The 20,598-nt window shown below is 45.7% G+C and overlaps 1 protein-coding gene across 1 annotated transcript in view; it reads right to left on the bottom strand.

Annotated features, from left to right (window-relative positions):
* The window catches only part of RIPOR3 (RIPOR family member 3), an 898,683-nt gene that overhangs the window by 454,077 nt on the left and 424,008 nt on the right, over positions 1–20,598 (bottom strand). Inside the window, exon 4 of the mRNA XM_069651171.1 lies at positions 7,646–7,757. Coding sequence (XP_069507272.1) covers positions 7,646–7,746 — 101 coding nt within the window. The 5' untranslated portion in view covers positions 7,747–7,757. The remainder of the gene's footprint in view (positions 1–7,645; positions 7,758–20,598) is intronic.

The following is a 20,598-nucleotide window of genomic DNA, read 5'->3' as shown; positions in this document are numbered from 1 at the left end:
AGCAGCTCCCTCCCTGTTTGATTGCCGATCTTAACCTCTATCATGAACGGACCGAGTACTGCTCCTTGATTATAATCTTTCGTTCCGTGATTCGGAGTCATGCTTTCCTTAACTAGCACCGATTCGTTATCCTTGTTTTCGGATAATATTAAATCATCTATATGGTTGTTTGGTAGAGGGTGGTCACCCAATCTAGTTGATAGCACTACTTCTGCCTTTAGGTATTTGGAGATTGTATGTGTATTAGTTTGGAACACTGATATCTAACCTTCAAATGGGGCTGTAAGTATCTTTTCCCCTGATGTTGTCAGGTTATGTCAGTTGTTTGCAGTGTTCGGGATCAAAAGGGTCGAACCCCAGCAGTCTCCCTTTCCTTAGAGCTTTAAATCTAAATTTTTGATCTATTTGCAGGGTGGGATCAAAGGGGTCAAGCCCCAACAGTCTCCCTACCCCAGCAAAAAAAAAAACAACTGGTGATGTTAGCTTGTTTATCCGGGCTGATCCAAGCAACGTTTTATCCTTTGGTCATATGCCTTGTTTAGCTTTGGGATATCCCCCAGATGTACAGATGATTTTTAAAATAAGTGACCCACCTGCACGTGACTTCCGCAGGGAGTTTCCCGTATCTTTTCGTGCCCAGCCGACCAGCCAAACAGCCCAAACAGCAGCGCCCTTGTCCCCGCAGCAACAAACCGACCAAGGAGATGAAAGACCAGTTGCATATCTTTCTAAAACCTTCAGTGCCTCGGAACAAAACTATTCAGTGCTCGAAAAAGAATTGCTGGCTATAAAAAAGGGCGTTTGAAGAGTGGAGACACTTGTTACTTGGTTCACCCTTTCCTGTAGTGGTACGTACAGATCATCAAAATCTCAGGGTCCTACAGAATGCACATACAACCAGCAGTCGACAAGCACGTTGGGCGTATTTCTTCCTTCCATTCCGGATCGAATTCACCATACTTCCAGGAAAACAAAACCAGAGGGCGGATGCTCTCTCTCGTAAGGACGTTCCAGTCTCCCAATTCAGCTCTGAACAATTGTTTCCCAAAGCAAGATTCATCGCTGTCATCACCGACTTCTTAAGTGAATTGAGGACTGCATCGGTCTCTAACCTAGACCCCTGCAAAAAGATAGCCAGTACTTACCATCTTAGCCAGAACGATTCTTTTTTCTTTCACAAATCACAAGTTTTTATCCCTACTTCCGAGCTGCAGCATGAAGTATTACGAATGTGTCACGACTCTCGGGCCGCTGGGCATCGAGGCGTTCAAGGCACTTTAGACCTAGTGCTAAGATATTTTTGGTGGCCTGAAGTCCGCAATGATGTACAGGATTATGTAGCAGCCTGCATCGTTTGTTCCCAATCCAAGAATCCCAGGACCCCACCTTTGGGGCTGCTCACCCGGATGCCGATTCCAGAGAAACCTTGGCAAGTGATCTCTACCGACTTTATAGTAGATCTTCCTCCCTCACACAACAAGACCGCCATAATGGTCACCATAGATTATCTTACGAAATTGGCACATTTTACTCCCTTGAACAAACTGCCAGGGGCTGGGGAAATGTCTAAGATTTTTCTTTCGGAAATCTTCTCCAGACATGGCCTACCGGACACAGTGGTCTCCGATAGGGGCCCTCAATACACCTCCAAGTTTTGGGAAAGGGTTTGCCAAGTCTTGGGAATCAGGCGGGCTCTCAGCTCGGGGTACCACCCACAGACGAACGGACAGACGGAACGCCTTAACCAAACCTTGGAGACCTATCTACGGTGTTTCGTATCAGCAGCCCAAGACAATTGGTTGGACTTGTTGCCCTTAGCCGAATTTGCATACAACAATGCCCTTCATACAGCCCTTCATACTAGCCCTTTCCATTGTACTTATGGATTTCATCCGTCCTTTGTTCCTTCTGTCACCTTATCCCCTTCTAACTGTCCAGGAGTGGATGGCCTCATTTCCGAAATACAAGAAGGACATAAATTGGCTAAAGTCTCTTTACGAACGGCTCAAGATAGGGCCAAACGGACTTCTGATAAACATTGCCAAGACATCACACCATTAAGCCCGGGAGATACTGTTTGGTTGGCTTCTCGCTTTCTTCCCCGGCACTTGGTCCCTTCTAAGCTATCCCCTAGGTTCTTCGGTCCCTTCAAGATCCTGTCGATGGTCGGTTCTGCGGCAGTCAAGCTCGATTTGCCCTCGCCATGGTCCCGGATCCATCCTGTTTTTCACCTCTCCCAGATTCGGTTGACAGTACCGGACCGATTTCACCGGTCAGACTTTACCCCTCCTCCTCCTATCTCTACCGATGCTGGTCCAGAATATGAAGTCGCCAGTATCTGTGACTCCCGTTATCGGAGGGGGAAACTACAGTTCTTGGTGGACTGGAAGGGGTACTCCCCTGCAGAAAGAACTTGGGAGCCAGCCTCAGGAGTTCATGCTCCACGTCTGGTCTGACGTTTCTTTAGGTTACATCCTGGGAAGCCAGGGTCGCCCCCCAGGAGAAGGGGGCATACTGTTACACTCACAAAGCGCTGCTCCCTTTGGTCTAGAAGCCGGCTCTGTGGCTCCATTCGGAATGGTACCTTCAAGATGGTGGATCGCAGTACGAACGGTTCTGCTATCACCGTTCCAGTCCTCTCACGTTCGCCAGAGGTACGGCGTACCGCTCACGTGACTCCTCATAGGACACGGAGACTTCCAGCTCTTCGCGTCGCTACTGTTCTAGCGGATGCTCCGTGAGTTTGCAACTAGGCAATCTCAATCCTCAGCAGAAACCTCTTACCTCTGACCATTACTAACCCCTCTTCTCTTAACTTTCCAGATTCTCTACTCAGCATTCTTTGCGGACACAAACCCCCCAGATTCATCTTGCGTCCCATTCTGAAACACCGCCTTTGAGTTCTCGAGCTACTGTATTCCGGGTAATAATAAAAGCTCCCGTCCAAGTCCCTTTCTGAATCTCTCTTCGAGTATGGTAGGATTTGATTCTACGGGCTTACTCACCTTTACTTCCTTCTGACAGACTTGTGTTCCAGTCGCCCTCTCTGCGTTGTGTCCCGTATTCTCGGCTTCTCTCCTGGTATTTCCAATCCGGCTGGTTAAGAGGTCAGGGGAATGAGTCTCTTTCCTGTTTTCCCCATTTCCCTTTCTGTACTTCTGCTATTCATCACTTCGCTTCTCATTTCTTCCCTCTCCAGAAGAAGTGTTCAGATACTCAACGCCACGATCGAATTGGCGACATCAGCCTGCGAACCACACTCCAATCTTCGGATCCTGCGCTCGACTAGGGTTTTCTTCCCCAGAGGGTTTCCCTGACTGGCGCGTACCTCTCGCTCTGGGTTTTCCTACCGGGTAAGAGGCTGATGCGTTGGTCGGGGAGATTCTTGAGTTCAGCATTTGCTTCCGGTTGAACATATCAGTCTGCTCAGGTAAGACCTCAAAACCTATTTAATCGGGGGTTTCTTAAAGATCCATTGAACCTAGTCTAAGGATCCAGTAATCGTTAACAGTAGTTGGGGAATGACCAAGTTGTTATCAGGATTTTAGCGATTTCTTCATTGAGAAGGAAGCCACTGAGTTACTCCCTCATTGTGATTACGATTATGAGATAGACTTTAGAACAAGGAGCTCATATTCCTTGTAGTCACATTTATGCCCTGACAGAGAAGGAAAATGAACATTTGAAAGATTATATTCAAGAGAACTTGGCAAAGAGATTTATTAGACACTCCCAGTCCCCTGCAGCATCTCCACTATTCTTTGTTCCTAAGAAAGAATGCACTATACAGACTTGTATTGATTATAGGGCTTTGAATAAGATCACTATCAAAAACAGATATCCATTGCCATTGATCTCCGTGAAGTTAGATCAGATCCAAGGAGCTTTAGTGTTCGCAAAACTAGATCTTCGTGGTGCCTATCATTTAGTGAGAGTGTGCCAGGGGGATGAGTGGAAGACAGCATTTCGAACAAAATTTGGACTGTTTGAATATCAGGTTATGCCATTTGGGTTGGGTAACGCCCCGGCGGCTTTCCAATTTTTTATTAATGAGGTGTTAAGAGATTTTCTAGACATTTTTATAGTAGTGTATATAGATGATATTCTCATTTGTTCTAAGGATCTACATCAGCATGAGGAGCATGTTAGAAGGGTTTTACAGTGATTAAGAGAAAAGAAGTTATTCACAAAATTGGAGCAAAGCCAATTTCACACTACAGAGGTGGAATGTTTGGGCTTTATCATTTCACCTCAGGGTTTGGAAATGGATGAGAAGAAGATCAAGGCAGTAAAAGAGTGGCCATCACGAACATGTGTGAAGGATATTCAGAGTTTTCTCGGTTTTGCAAATTTTTATAGGAGGCTCATTAAGGATTTTTCACAAACTGTTTCACCTATTACCAGACTTTTAAAAAAAGGAACACAATCTGAATGGACAGAAGAGGCTGAACAAGCTTTTGGAAGATTAAAGGAAAAGTTTACTTCAGGACCAATTTTGTTACACCCATATCCTCTACAACCATATTTTGTGGAGGCTGATGCTTCCAACTCAGCGATTGGAGCAGTACTTTCTCGAAGGCATCCGGAAACGGGGCAATTACATCCTGTGGCCTATTTGTCTACGAAATTGCTTCCAGCTGAGATTAACTATACGATACCAGACCGTGAGCTTCTGGCTGTTAAGAAGGCTTTTCCAGACTGGAGGCATTATTTGTTGATAGCCAGATTTACAGTAACAGTTTTGACTGACAATAGGAATGTCTTGTTCTTGAAATCAGCCAGAACCTTGTCGCCTCGGCAACTGAGATGGTCATTATTCTTTTCTGACAATGATTTTGTAATAACTTTTAAGTCTGGTCGGTTGAATAGAAAAGCTGATTCTTTATCTCCACAGGATTCCCCAGAAGAGACAGGCGGCAAGTTTCTTTTTGAACCAGTAATTGCGGAGAATAGATTCATTTTAAGTATCACAAGGAATGATGATTTGTTTTTGAAGAAAATTTTGAAGGAGTTGCCTGAGGAAAAGGTTCAATCTTGGCTTGCAGAAAAACCAGGCAAACAGTTGGTAGATGGTTTTCCATGTTTTGACTCCAAAATGTATCCTCCCAGTAGGGAGTTACAGGTAGAGATTTTACGATAATGTCATGAATCAGAGTTTGCAGGTCATCCTGGGATTAGTAAGACAGTAGAAATAGTGGAAAGGAAATTCTGTGGGAAGGAATGCGACAGGATATTGAAGATTATGTGAAGACCTGTGAGATTTGTGCTAGATCCAAGTCGGGAGGGGAGAAACCGTCTGGGTTACTACTTCCATTGCCAGTTCCTCCCAGTCCTTGGTTTACAATTTCTATGGATTATATTGTAGATCTTCCTAAGGATCAGGGCTGTACTGCAGTGTTGGTGGTGGTGGATTTGTTGACCAAGGCTGGGCACTTCATTCCTATAAAAGGGAAAGCTTGAGTAAAGAATTTGGCAAAGAGTTTTCTACAGGAGGTAGTGCGACTGCATGGGTTACCTACACAAATTGTGTCTGATAGGGGATCACACTTTATCTCTAGGTCTTGGCAGGCTTTCTGAAAAGAATTGGGAAATGAGGTTAAGCTCTCCTCAGACATACATCCAAATGACTGCTGCCTGAGAGGATGAATGCTGTATATACTGACTGAGCACATGCATCCAATTGGCTATTATGCCCACAGCTTGAGACGAAGAATACTGTCTATACTGACGGAGCATGTGCATCCAATTGGCTATCAGGCCCACAGCCTGAGGGGAGGAAAACTGCCTATACTGACCGAGCACATGCATCCAATTGGCTATCATGGCCACGACCTGGGGGAGGGAGGGTAACTGCACATCTGCCCATACGCCGATTTGCTTACCTCTTGTAAACTCGTAGGCCCTTGCGTACTTTATGGTATTTTTTATATTATGTTTTGTGATAATCTCTTATATCAATCAAGACCTTAGTCAAGACCAAGACCTTCCCAGAACCGTCTAATGCTGTATGTCACGCTGTCATAAATAAAAACACAGTTAATACTGTGATGGCATATCCCTGCCTTTGTTTTTGCATATTGGATCATGGCTTCAAAGCTCGGCATACCGCTTGCAGTAGATACAGTCATTGTAGCAGAACATTCTGTCGATCGTACAATAGGGTGTCTAGCAGGAGTGGACTGGGAACCAAAAGAGACCTTGGAAATGATTTGCAAAGTGGCCCCATATTACACATTTTCAGCAAGCCCAACTATTTCCTATGGGAACATTTTGAAATTCTAGACAAAAGAGGCCCAGGGTGCAGAAGCCTATGGGGAAATCTCCAGAGTTCCTATAGGCCAGTCCACCCCTGTTGTCTAGGAGCCCAGCTGTCATCTGATTACAGAACTAACGATGTGGCACTGAGAGGAAGTGGGCCATGCAATTAGGACAATAATAGCGAGCACAGCGAACATTTTTTAGTATGAGGATTAGTTAGTACCCAAGTTGCATGAATGTCAGATCAGTGATGTAGCTACTTTTCTTCCCTGAGGTCCCTGCTCTTTCCTGACAGCCTTCTTAGTAATGAGCGTAATTCGAGGATATCAATGCTGTGGTGAATCGCCATTCCCTTCAGAAGGAAACGTAATGCGCAATTATTCACTCCTTTCTCAAGCCACTCCTGTCATATAGCGCCTAGAGACGATTCAGTTCACTGGGATGCTTTGAATGAGCCTTCTCACTTGTTTTCCGACTGGTATCATGTACTGCAACCCAACAGCTACCTTTCAAACCGAGAATCTCATATTTTTCTGAAACTGCTTTGTTGCTCACTTTTCTTGTGAGAGAAGCGCCATTGACTATGTTGAAAGAGGCCCCCTGGACTTCCCAGAACCATTGCTCACTGTAACTGTCGTCAACGAACATTACCCCGTGTTAGTAGGACACTGCTCGATCTCCAGTTGAAATGAAATCAAGGAGATTAGCGTTGGCTTAAATGGTCACATGTGACCAAGCTGCTCACATAGTCAGAAATGAACATACGTGGCAAACCACAATATCTTAGTGGTTGGTGACTTTTCTCCACTGGCCTTATGGCGCTATGCAGATTGCAGAGGAAACTCCGCAATGCTCAGATTGGGCAAAAGCGGGCATGAAGGGGGAAAGAGGCGTGTCTGAGCTTCATCCATAGGAACTATGACCAGTTATCCAAAAGATGATTGCACTATCAGGAAACGCCAGGCTTTCATTTTCCGCTGAATCAACGGGAACAATACACATGCTTTTGCAGCTGCACCGACCCTTGTGTTATGGTTAGATAAGCTCCCTGGCCCCCCACCTTAAATGAGGAACACGGCCACAGGACTCTTTGTATCGGGCTCTCAGCGCGCATTGCTGTGTCGCGCGACCGCCCTCTTTTTTAAAATACATGCGCAACGGCAGAACGTTGCCATCACGCCACGCGGCATTATCACACCTTGCACGCCACTGCCGGATATACCCAAATGCATGCCAGGATCAAAGACAGGGTGATGGTTGCACACAGGCCTCTGGCAAATGCAGCATCTCTTCACAATGACAGTCAGAACATCATTCCCGCCACTTTCCTCATAAGACATGGTGTAATACAAGACATGAATGTGCCAAGAAACACTTCGAGACTTACGGTATTTTTCGGCTGTGCATGGCACTGAATCCAGCGAAGGACAGGCTTCGGCTGATGCCACCCCCATCGCGGGGGTAGACAAATCGCACGTTCACTGACATCCTCAGAATCCCTGTGGAACACATATACAGCATATGTTTAATGACGTCTACCTGGGTGACTCGCTCATGGACGCGTTATAAATGACATATCATATATCACTGCATATCATCGGCGAAGCGTTCACCTCACACTGTGGGTCAGCAGGCACGCTTTGCGAGTTCCAATCCTGTCAGGGCCTGCTCTGCCTTTCCCCCTTCCAAGTCTATATCGAGTACGATTACCTTGTATACAGATAACACCTGTTATTACAGCACTTTGAAGCAGGAGATATGCGGCACAAAGCACTACACAAGAACACCAATTACTGCTATAATGTGCATGGAATCAAAAAAGGTAGTAACTCCAAACCGAAACTAGTGTGGGGTTGATAGTGTGCACATATCACGTTAACACAGTGGGCCTCATTATAACTCGCCCGGTATGGAAACAACGGTGGCGGTAAACCCGCTGCCACCGTTGTTTCCATGCCGGGCGATCACAACTCCTGCAGACGGGAGGTGATGTTCCCGCCAGGTCTGACCTGGCGAGTTTAACACCGCCCGCCTGCAGGCGGACGAGGAAACACCGGCACCATCACAAGATGGTGTCGGTGTTTCCATGATCCCCATTCCCATTGAGTCCTATGGGACTGAATGGGAATGGGGATTAACACCATTCTGCCTCCGGAATTCCCGGGACACCGGGGTGGTAATGCCCGGGTAATTCCGGGAGTCACGGAGGCGGAATGGTAATACGAGTCCGGCGGTAACTAGGCGGTTTTACCACCTCGGTTACTGCCGGACTCGTAATGAGGCCCAATGTCTGATTTAAGCTCAGACACAGGTGTAACAGCACAGTTTAAATGGGATTGTCTAGTCTACGCTACCTTCCATGTCAAGCAGGCCCCCTGGCCACCCAATAGTCTAGTGGAACCAATGGAAATAGAAATGAGCCCTGATTCACACGCACTCTATGCAAAATGATCTCATGAATACTAATTGTGTAACTTTTGGAAGCCCAAATGTGCCCAACACATGGCAGAATATCCGGGTCATACTCAGAGAGAGTAGCTGAAGTAGTCCTAACAAGGTACTCCCAAAGGGCAACCAACAACTGCTGAGATAACATCAGCTGGACTGTCACCATGTACAGCTATTTCTGAAGAGGCTACCTTTTATGTTATGCTATATCATATGTTGTGTTAGACCTTACATATTATGCACAAACAAGGGGGGTTCTGGGAGTTTCTGTACTACCGGCCTATATCCCGGGTTAGAGTCTCAGCCAGAGTCTTTAGCTCACCATCCTTTCACAGACAAGAAATGTCCACTACATATCAGTCTTTGTCCTGCCAAAAGGCAGTCCAGTACCGAAATGCCTACCAATTCTCTTCTAAACCAGAGTACCAACAGCAACCCCAGACACGTGTTTCGGCCTAGTCGGGCCTCATCAGTGAGGTGGAGCTGTGCTTCTCTAAGAACAGTGAGAAAGGTTTCCACGTCTGGATTACCCTCATAACTTAAGGTGAAAACCTAAAGCTATTTAATATGCACAAACAAGGGGGGTTCTGGGAGTTTCTCTACTACCGGCCTATGGTAGTGGAAATGTCTCTTCTGTGAAAGGATGGTGAGCTAAAGACTCTGGTTGAGACTCTAACCTGGGGTTCAGGCCGGTAGTAGAGAAACTCCCAGCACCCCCCCTTGTCTGCGGGGGTGGGGGGGTAATACAAGTGCCATAAATAACCTCCTGCTGCTCAGAATCCCTCAGGCACCTAGAGATCCAGTCCAGAGACATGCCAGCCCAAGCGCACACCTGGAATCATGATGGGCCAATGGCTGAGCTCCCCACCATTCTTTATGGAGAGGATAATGCCCCATGTTCTGATTGGGGAGAAAAGGCATATGGTCCAGATGTGGTGACAAGTTATTATAGAAGGTGATTTTCAATGTGGTGAGGGGTGGCAAAATGGAGGCCCCATGGTCTTCTGTGGTCTTCATTCTGTTTTTATGGATTCCAAATAAACCTCTGGCCTTATCTCACTTTCCCTAAAAGACACTTATTTACTTTGAATACTAAGGGTCTTTTGCCCTTGGTTAAAATTGCATCTTGGTGCACCATACATTTCATCTGCCCACCGAGTGCATGGATTTACAACCTGAAGCTCTTTAGATGTTTCGGACTAAGCCTCCTATGACCCCCTTCCACTTGACCATGCTGGCTAGGACCTATGGGAGCAGTAATCCAAAACATATTCAGAGCCAAAGGTCGCATATCTCTCACCTAGTGGCCATGGACAATTGTGTCAGGACACTAATGACATCTACTTCATTCACTAAATAGTGTCAGTCACCTAAACACTCATGACCCCACTCAGATGTCAACACATAAATGACCCAATCCTTTTAGGAGCTCTCTCACAGATGTCCTTTGGCACTTATCCTCTGCCTCCTATTACCGTCTTCCTCATTCACTTCCCCTGCACCTCTCCAATCCTGCTTCTGCCCTACCCTCCAATACTACACAATACCCTCTTCCTCACCCACTTGCCCGGCTTTCTGGGTCACATATCTCTGCAACCTTCCGCTCTCTAGCCATGTTGCCCCATCCTTCTCACTGCATCTCTCCCTACCACTCTCCCACTCACCATAAGTACCTTTATTGGCATTCATGCCATCACGTTGTATGTCTCCGACCTCATCCTCACCAGCGCTCTATTTATTATCCTCTCGCCCTAACAGATTTCCAAATGGCCCACAAGAAATCTTGATAAAAGAACACCTTATCCCCCTTTCCCTAAACCCTAAAACTGCAGCTCTATTAACAATCTGTGCATTTACTGAGATCACAGCAGGACATCCTCTTGCCGCTTCTTCATGCATATGATATGGATCTCTGTATGTATGAGGTTTATAAAGGGTGACCTAGCTGGCAACCTATACATGGTGGAGTCACTCCAGAAAGTACAAGTAACAAGAGTAGCAGATACTGGAATGTATATGATGAGCCGGTGAGGGGGAGCTCCAGATAGAATTAGGGTTGAGTGATTGGCGAGATGTTCCTTGAAGAGCAGGGTCTTCATTGAAAAGTAGGTCCTTCAGGTCCTTCCTGAAGGGTATGATGGAGAGGTCCAGTTTTATCTACGTTGGTATCCTGTTTCAGGGACAGGTGCTGTGAGGAATATTTTCCTTAAGCCCTCAGGTCAGGGTCTTTAGGCCTGTCTTTCGTAACATAGGACCTAAGGATTCCACTTGGCTCTCTAAGTGGTAGTGTGCCAGAGATTCCCAGGATTAACTGTTAGGAGGTGAGTGGGATGGTTAACAAGTACAGTATGTACTTTCCACAAATAACAAATGAAAGATTGTCCACAGACTATACTTTTGTCAAAATATATTCCTTATATTGGAAAAGGCAAGCTATAAAAAAACTACACTTACAGGTAAGTAAAGATCATTTAAAAATGCAACACTGTAATGAGCAAGTAGAAATAGTTTGAAAAGAGTTCTTAATATGGCTCTCACGCCCTGCCATGGCATTTAACGGCCCACCAGCACAAGCATTGTAGGCCCAGGGTGCGGATTGATTTTTTCTCCTATCGGAATGAAAAAAAGCAAAAAAATGGCCACTGCCGTAAAACTAGAAAATGGACTAGGTCCCTTTTCAGATGACAGAAGCCATGTGAAACATTTTAAAAAAATGGCCACCATCATCCGGACCAAGTCCCTTTTCTATTTTTGAAGCGGCTGTCATTATTGTTTACATTTTTTTCCAACCATGGCGGGCAGTGAAGTGAACATTGCGCCCTGTAAAGGCAGATTCTGATTGGTCACACTGCTTTTATGGGGTGTGAAAAGGTTTTACAAAGATCTTTCCTTGCAGGGAAAAAATAAGTGCAGTGAAGTAAAAGAGACGTTTCGTATCTACTCCTGAAAATAATTTTCAGAGGTACCATTGGCAACCCTTTTGTATGGATTTGGGCAGGTTTTTGTGAGTAACATTATGCGAAAATGTCCAAAGATGCAATTTCTGGAGGTCTAGATGAGTTTAATTCACAGAAAAGCCATTGTGAAGAAGACGGGACACAGATGAAGAATTGGATGAAGAAAGATCTCACTTGCAGTGATGGAGAGTCTGTAGAGCAATACACTGGTTCACAGGGTCGCACTGGGCTATACAATTGCCTCTGCCACCAATGACAAAGTGGCCCCAGTTGCAAATGGCTATTCATTCCTTTTGTGACACTGTTTGAATAGTAACCAAAGGGGAGTTTTTTTGATAAAGTGTAATTTTTAATTTTGTTTTATTTTTAATGTTTTATTGGTTAAAGAAAAACAAGTTTCAACCTTTAACATAAGTCCTTTTTCATGACCCTTAAATGTGGGTTTATCTGAGTCTTAAGTAACAGTAAAGCTACTCCGGTCTGTGTAATTTATAATGTAATTCCCCATCGTTTATTACCGTGAAAATCTATTCTACAAATTTGAGGGCATCCAAGGTGCGCCCAATCCTGTCTACTGTCACCAGTCTTTCCCAATTAACCTCTTCCATAGATTGGTTAATTCGTTCCACCCACTCGCCCAAAAACCTTCTTCTTTAAGAGTCTTGGGGAAGACAACATCAGATGTCTCATTGTTTCCAACGTTTCCAGTTTGCTGCATTAGCGGCATCCAGCTTCTTGAAGTGTAATCTGTTTCCTCAGATATTGGACCTCTAAGGATGGAAGAATGTTTAGCCTACATCACATCAATAGGTGCCTATATCGGTACAATGGGAACGTTCTCAAATATGATGGAAGGTCATTTAATGATTTCCGTTCCCATATGATGTTATGACAATGTTTGTCCAGGCTCTTTGAGGTAGATGTTGCCTCCCAGTCTTTTTCGTGAAGAGTTCTCTTCGCTTTGTCAGGATTTCCTTTGAGCAGCTCCGTTTTGATGTTATAGTGTAGCAGAGCCTCTTGACAATTCCTCTTCCATGCCTGGAAGATGTTGTCCTTCTTTCTCACTTCTGTCTTTGCCAGAATTTCAAACGGAATCGGTGGATCGTCCAGTATACATTTACGGTATAGGGACATGGTTTTCCAAAGAACTATCACTTCCAAGGATTGCAGCCTCAATTCATGTCTTATTTTCTTCACAGGTAGAGAATTCGGGAGCCTCAGGACCTTGTGTCACGATTCGCTGTGTACGCCCCTTTTGGACTTCCTGGTCCATGATGCACCGCAACATTGGAGCCACTATCCTTCCAACATGGCCGCTGGCTCTACAACGTAGCGGTTCAGCGGTTACGCAGGAACTATGGCTACCTTGAAAACGGGCATGCCCCAGCACCGCTGCGCCTCTCAACGGTCTCTTTTCGAGTTCGCGGCTAGTGTGCTCATTGTTTTCCTTCCTTCTCGGACATTCTACCTCCCGATATCCTTCCCCTCCTCTTCCTTCTAGAAGTGCTTGCGCGGCCTCTGCCTCCGCCTGAGACCGCTTTTCCATCCTTCCTGGAAACCTCTTGTAATGTCCACGCTCGCTTAGCTCCCTGTTCCCTGCGAGCGGTGCTGTTCCCTTCCTGGTTCCATGCATCAACCCGGACATAGACTACCTGATTCTTACCTTCCTGGAATCCTGAACATCTGTCTCCTTCCGAGAGTGCCTACGGTCCCCACACTGGATACAGAAGACCACCGCCCTTACCTGTATAAATCCCGGATGTCCCAGAACGCTGAAAGACCTCCAAAGAAGAAGATTACCAAGGACAAACAGGTGAGAACAGGGGCATAGCCTGACAGTTTGAGACGCCAAAGACCTGATACGGAGTTCAATATGGAGGCGGCTGTCCAGGACCTCATGAGAGGAATGCAAGAACTGACCACAGAGGTGCAAAACCTCAAGGCCGAAAATGCTGCGCTAAAACAACTCGTGCTCTCCAGAGATTCGCCGCTCCAGGAAAGCGCCCTGGTAGGGGGCATAGTGGACAAATATGACGGTTCCTCTAAAACACTGCGATCCTTCCTTGATTCTTGTTGGTGCATTTCACATTTAAATCCTACTATTTTTCCACACCCCGTGCCAAGGTGGGATTCATAATATCACATCTCGTCGGTAATGCTTTGGCCTGGGCTACTCCCCTGGTGAATGTGGGAGACCCACTCCTGGACAATTATGATTGGTTTGTAGAAGCCTTTAAGACCATGTTTGACCGCCCTGAACAAGTCTACAGTGCTCAGGAAAAGCTCCTGGAGTTTCAACAAGGGAACCAAGACATGTTGTCTTACGTAACTCGCTTCAAGCAATTGGCTAAAGAGGCCAATTGGTTCAAGGATGAATTAGCCAGAGTTGCCCGTCCAGTTCCTTCCAGGCTTTAATAGATTTGTCCCTCCAAATTGACTTTTCGTATCCAGGAAAGGAAGGTGGAGAAAAGAAAAACAAGGTCTGCCTCTCCAAAAGTGTCTATGGACTACCCTTGCCAAAAGGAAACAACTGTACAGCACTCTCCTGATCCAGAACCCATGCAATTGGGCTCCTTGCGGGGTCCGATATCTTCACAAGAAAGGATGCGTAGGATTAATACAGGACTCTGCATGTATTGTGCCTCAGACAAACATCTCAAAAGGAACTGTCCTATAGCTTCACCCAGGCGTTCGGGAAACGCCAGCTCCCGATCTTGAGCGGAGCCCAGCCTCGGGAGATACATACTTGCTCTGCTTCTGTTCCTTCCTTGAATTCCCCTCGAGTGAACACCTTGGTGGTTCTGCAAACATTCTTGACAACCGCCAATAAGGAAACTCATTCTATCCTGGCCCTAGTGGACTGCAGTGACATGGGAGAGTTCTTGGACCACAACATTCCTCGTGAAACCAAAGAAATAATCCAAGCTGTCGAAGGAATTGATGGGAAACCACTGTTCTCTGGACCCATAGCCCAGCAAACCTCAGAGTTGATGCTCTCAATAAATAACCATCAGGAGATGCTTCATTTTGATATCATCAAAGCAGCACACTACCCATGGTTCTGGGAATGCCCTGGCTAGAAAAACACAACCCTTATATCAATTGGGCAGCCGGATCTCTATTCCTAGGCTCAGAATTCTGCTTGTCTCATTGCTTATCCCAAAACATGGTGCAGACTTTATCTATGGCACCCCAGATCCTCAAACAACCATCCATTCGTATTTCAAACATTTCCCAAGTACCCCAAATCTACAAACAATACCCAGATGTATTTTCTACAGCCATTGTCCAATCTTTACCACCTCATCAACCAGAGGATTGTGCAATCGATACAGAAGATTCTGCCATGATACCATTCGGAAGAATGTTTATCCTTTCCGAACCTGAGAAAAGGGCATTACGGGAATACTTGGATACCAATCTCGCCAATGGAACCATTCGACCCTCTAAATCTCCAGCCAGAGCCTCCTTGTTCTTCGTGCCCAAGAAGGACACCAAGGAACTTCGACTCTGCCTGGATTAACAGGGCCTTAACCAAGGCACCCTTAAAGATCGTTACCCCCTGCCGCTCATTTCTGACATACTGGAAGCCATCCGGGGTGCTGTAATCTTTACCCAACTCGATTTACGGGGCGCCTACCATCTCATCCGAATAAAGGAAGGCGATGAGTGGAAGACTGCCTTCAGGACGCCCTTTGGGCATTTTGAATTCTTGGTAATGCCATTTGGTAGTGCCAACGCCCCCGCAGTGTTTCAACGCTTCATGGACAGTTATTTTCGGATATGCTGTTTCTCTTTGTCATAGTATACCTGGATGACATACTGATCTATTCCGACGATTCCCAGATACATCAGGAACACGTGACATCAGTCTTACAACGTTTACGAGAGAACAAATTCCTGGTCAAACCAGAAAAATGCATATTCCATGCCCAAACTGTTAATTATCTAGATTTCGTTCTGAGTCCTCAGGGAATAGAAATGGATCCTGCCAAGGTTAAATCCATTCTCTCTTGGCCAGCCCCTACAACAGTGAAACAGATCCAATCCTTCCTAGGACTTGCCAATTTCTACCGGAAATTCATTCCAACCTTCTCAGGCATTGTACACCCGATAGTAGCATTGTTAAAGAAAGACATTCCCTTAATTAGGTCAAATGCTCAAGAGACAGCCTTTCAGGACCTAAAACAGCAATTTATTCAAGGTCCCTTCCTGGCACAACCGGATATCACTAAACCCTTCCTGGTAGTAACTGATGCTTGAGAACATGCAATTGGGGCTGTACTAAAACTAGAATCTGAAGATAAGATGAAACATCCCATCGCTTACCTATCGCGAACACTGACCCCCAGCGAGACCCATTATTCAGTTCTGGAGAAAGAATTGCTCGCCATCCGGCAGGCCTTTACTGAGTGGCGCCATTTACTTCTGGGTGCCAAATTTCCCGTCCAAGTGCGAACCGATCACAGAAACCTGCAGATCCTGCAATCCTTAGAATGCAGGAACAGTCGCCAAGCTCGTTGGGCCTTTTTCTTTGCTCAGTATCAGTTTTGCATACACCATGTTCCTGGCACGAATAACGTAATCGCTGATGCACTATCCAGGCGCCCTGATTACGTGACGGTGGAGGCCCGCGCCTTCCCGAAGATATTTCCAGACAGTGTTTTTGTGGCCCAAGCCAACTATTTATTGGAGGATATCCGTGCGGCAACACCACCTTTTGATCTCTGGAAGGATTACTTTGAAGCAAACAGATGGAACTTAGCCCGTAAAGATGGCTACCTCTTCAAGGATATAAGACTGGCAGTACCTACGCAAGAAATGAGAATCAAGGTTATAAACCTCTGTCATGATACCTTCCATTCCGGGCCAAGAGGTGTTACTGCCACTCTTCGCCTCCTTCAAAGACAGTTCTGGTGGGCTAACATGATCCACACTGAAGGGCATATGTCCAAGCCTGCCCTATCTGCAGCCAGAATAAGTGTGATAATCGAAAGCCAGCAGGTCTACTCCATCAACCTTCCTTGCCAGAACGTCCTTGGGAAGTAATCGCTACCGACTTCATCGTGGAATGGCCACCTTCCAAGGGTTTCACTACGATCATGGTTACAATCGATCTGTTCACCCCCATTGCTCACTTCATTCCCTTGTCTAAATTGCCAACAGCTCAAGAAATTGCAGGGATATTTTTGAATCACATCTTTAGGCTATATGGTCTTCCTTCCAAGATCATTTCAGTCCGTGGTCCTCAATGCATTTCCCAATTCTGGACACACCTATGTCACATGTTAGTTATTCAACGTGCCTTGTCTTCTGGATACCACCCTCAGACGAATGGAATAACAGAGCGAGTGAATCAGACCCTAGAACAATATTTGCGGTGTTTTTCAGCCAAGGTCCAGGATGATTGGTCGATTTTGATTCCAGTTGCCCAATTTGCCTATAAAAATTCTGATCATTCTACCATCAAGACTAGCCCCTTCTTCTGCAGTCAAGGTTTCCATCCATCTGTCCTGCCAACAGTCCTACCTCATTCCACCCCGGTTACGTCGGTTGATTCCTGGATTGACAGGCTGGTCACTATTAATAAGGATGTAAAGAACAGTTAAAAAAGGCCAGGATAGATGTTAAAAGACATCCGGATGCCAAACGGAGACCTGGCCCCATGTATGGAATTGGTGACAAGGTCTGGCTCTCTTCCAAGCTCTTGCCTCGACACATACGACCTAATAAACTGGCCCTCAAATACTATGGGCCTTTTTCCATCAAAGAGGTTATCAACCCCGTGGCATATCGACTTCAGTTACCGGATTCCTGGAAGAAGATTCATCCCGTTTTTCATACTTCTTTGCTCAAACCCTACATTCAATCCACCAGATCAGCTCATCAGCCTAACCCTGTGATTGTTGACAACCAGATTGAATTCGAGGTTTCCAGGATCTGTGACTCTAGCTATAGAAGAGGTCGACTACAGTACTTAGTGGAATGGAAGGGATATCCTCCCAGCGAACGGACATGGGAACCTATTTCCCACATGAATGCCCCCCGTTTAGTGCAGATATTCTATCTAACTCATCCGGGCAAACCCGGTGGGACAAGGTTCAGGAGGGGGCATGCTGTCATGATTCGCCGTGTACGCCCCTTTTGGACTTCCTGGTCCATGATGCACCGCAACATTGGAGCCCCTATTTGTCCAACATGGCCACCGGCTCTGCAACGTAGCAGTTCATCGTTTACGCAGGAACTCTGGCTTCCTTGAAAACGAGCACGCCCCTGCGGTGCTGCATGTCTCAACACTCCCTTTTCGAGTTTGCAGCTAGTGTGCTCGTTGTTTTCCTTCCTTCTCGGACAATCTACCTCCCGATATCCTTCCCCTCCTCTTCCTTCTAGAAGTGCTTGCGCGGCCTCTGCCTCCGCCTGAGACTGCTTTTCCATCCTTCCTGGAAACCTCTCGTAATGTCCACGCTCGCTTAGCTCCCTATGAGTGGTGCTGTTCCCTTCCTGGTTCTGCGCATCATCCCGGACATAGACTACATGATTCTTACCTTCCCGGAATCCTGAACTGCTGTCTCCTTCCGAGACTGCCTACGGTCCCCACACTGGATACGGAAGACCACCGCCCTTACCTGTATGAATCCCGGATGTCCCGGAATGCTGAAAGACCTCCAAAGAAGAAGATTACCAAGGACAAACAGGTGAGAACAGGGGCAGAGCCTGACACCTTGCGCCAAAAGAAAGCCTCAAGTGTATCCCATATTTCCCATGGCAGGTTTAACAGAGATTCAGCACTATAGGTCAAAACGGCCACCACCTTTCGTTTGTAGAATGCAATCACTGGGATCATCGAGTAGGATCCATATCTCTGATGGAGAGCACACCCTTGATTTGATAGCTTAATGAGCCTCTCCCTGATAAGACTATGTTGAGCCTGTTCATTGATGTTTTTGTTGATCCTGACCCCCAGATATGTTGTTGTATCCACTATTTCCAGGGCCTGATTATCAATTGTCCAAACAAATGAGTTATTTTTCCTCTCTGGGCCTCTTGCAGACTGCATGATCATGACCATTGATTTCCCAATGTTGATCTTCATGCTGTTGTTATCAAGGTAGATCTTGAAGTCTGTGATTCTTCTCTGTAGACCTATCGCTGTTTAGTCCAAGAATACAACATCATCTGCACAGAGTATCCATGGCCATGCTGAATCTTCAAATATTGGTGGAAAGGCCCGTATTTTGCCCTGGGACACCTTAATGTCCACCAGATATAGGGCAAACAAAAAAGGAGCCAGGGCACATCCCTGTTTGACGCCCTTGAAGGTCAGAATCTTTATGGTGACGTTGCCTCCTTTTGAAACCACAATTTGTATCGAGGTGTTGGAATACAATGCCTGAATGGCTTCAAGGAGATCTTCCGGACAGTGCCATTTTTTTATTTATCCCAAAGTTGTTGTCTGCTAATTCCATCAAAGGCTTGTTCTAGGTCTACAAAGCCTAGGTAGATGTTTCTTTTAGCTTCCAGCGTACGCAACTTAACCAAATTTAGGAGAAGTAGATTCAATGAGGTCCCAACTCCAGACATAAAGACCATTTGGCGCTTGTCCAGGATTCCTGCCTTTATTGCTCAACTTTTAAGATCCCTCAAGTGAATGGAGGAAAATAGTTTGCCAGTCGAGTCCAGCTAGGCAATTGGCCTATAGTTTCTGGGATTTGAGTGGTGCCCTTTCTTGTAAATAGGTACTATTCCATGGTTGTGGTATAGTTCTGGTCTTTAAGATCTGTTGGAAAAGCAATAAAGGTAAATAAATTCTGCCCAAGCTTCCCCATTTACTTTCAACATGTAATTAGATATTCCATCCGGCCCGGCCGCTTGAGGGACTGAGTTTCTTGATCCTCAAAAGTATATCTTCTCTGTCGATTTCGATAAGCCACAGTGTTGGATTGCTCTCTCTTTGCTTCTCTTTGACCGCATCAGTCTCCTGGAAGGGAGAAGTGTAATATTTCACCCATTGCTCTTTTGGGACTTGATTTGAGGTAAGGGCGGCCTGATGATCTTCTCCTTTATTTATGATCTCGCAGAGGGACCTTGTGTTTGAGGTTCTTATAGCTGCTAACATTCGCTCAGCATCAGTTTGTGACCTCCAGGACCGTGAAGATTTAAGGCAATTTTTATACGATTGTTTACATTGCCTTATCATTTCTTCTTTATTCTGATGACGGCTTTTCCAGAGTTGACGCAGTTCAACTAGATGGGCTCTCCTTTTTTCCATCTGGTCCGGATTATATGCATGTTTCCTTACTATTGTTTTGTTTTTGTTTGGATTGGTCTTCACTTCGTAGTCCTTGAGTAACCATCTATACTCGACTGCGTCCTGTTTATTATTGATGTTGTCAACCAGGCGGTCCACTAGTTTAAGAATGACCTGAGGTTTAATTTTAAGCCTGTTCCTGCCCCATGATAATTCCATTGTGGAGATGATATAGTGTTTCATTTTTTGCCGCTCTCCATAGAAGTTCTATTTCCAAGAGCGCATGGTCACTAGCTTTTTGCTTCTTGACTATGAAGGTATTGATCCATTTTAGTGTATTCCCGGCTGCAAAACAATAGTCATGACATGCATTGCACAAATTACCGGTCCAGGTATCAGCCCCAGGAATGTCACCTGAAGTCTGTCCATTCAACATGATCATCTCCCTGATATCCATTTGTTTCAGCCAGCGATCTTCCTTTGTATCTAGACATGATCTTTTTTTCAGACAACCCTTATTGTCTAGAAACTTTTAGTTCAAATCGCCACATATTAGGATAAGTTGATTTTTATCCTCAAGCATTGACAAATCAATGGCTGCCACAATGTCTGCTAGGTATTTTTCCATATCACAGTCCTTAGTACCCCAATACGTGTTGATTAAAAGTAGTCTGCTCTCCTGAGGAC

The sequence above is a fragment of the Ambystoma mexicanum genome, chromosome 3p, assembly GCF_040938575.1.
Source record: "Ambystoma mexicanum isolate Mex_15411 chromosome 3p, UKY_AmexF1_1, whole genome shotgun sequence".
NCBI lineage: Eukaryota > Metazoa > Chordata > Amphibia > Caudata > Ambystomatidae > Ambystoma > Ambystoma mexicanum.
This window is presented reverse-complemented; position numbering and strand designations above follow the sequence as displayed.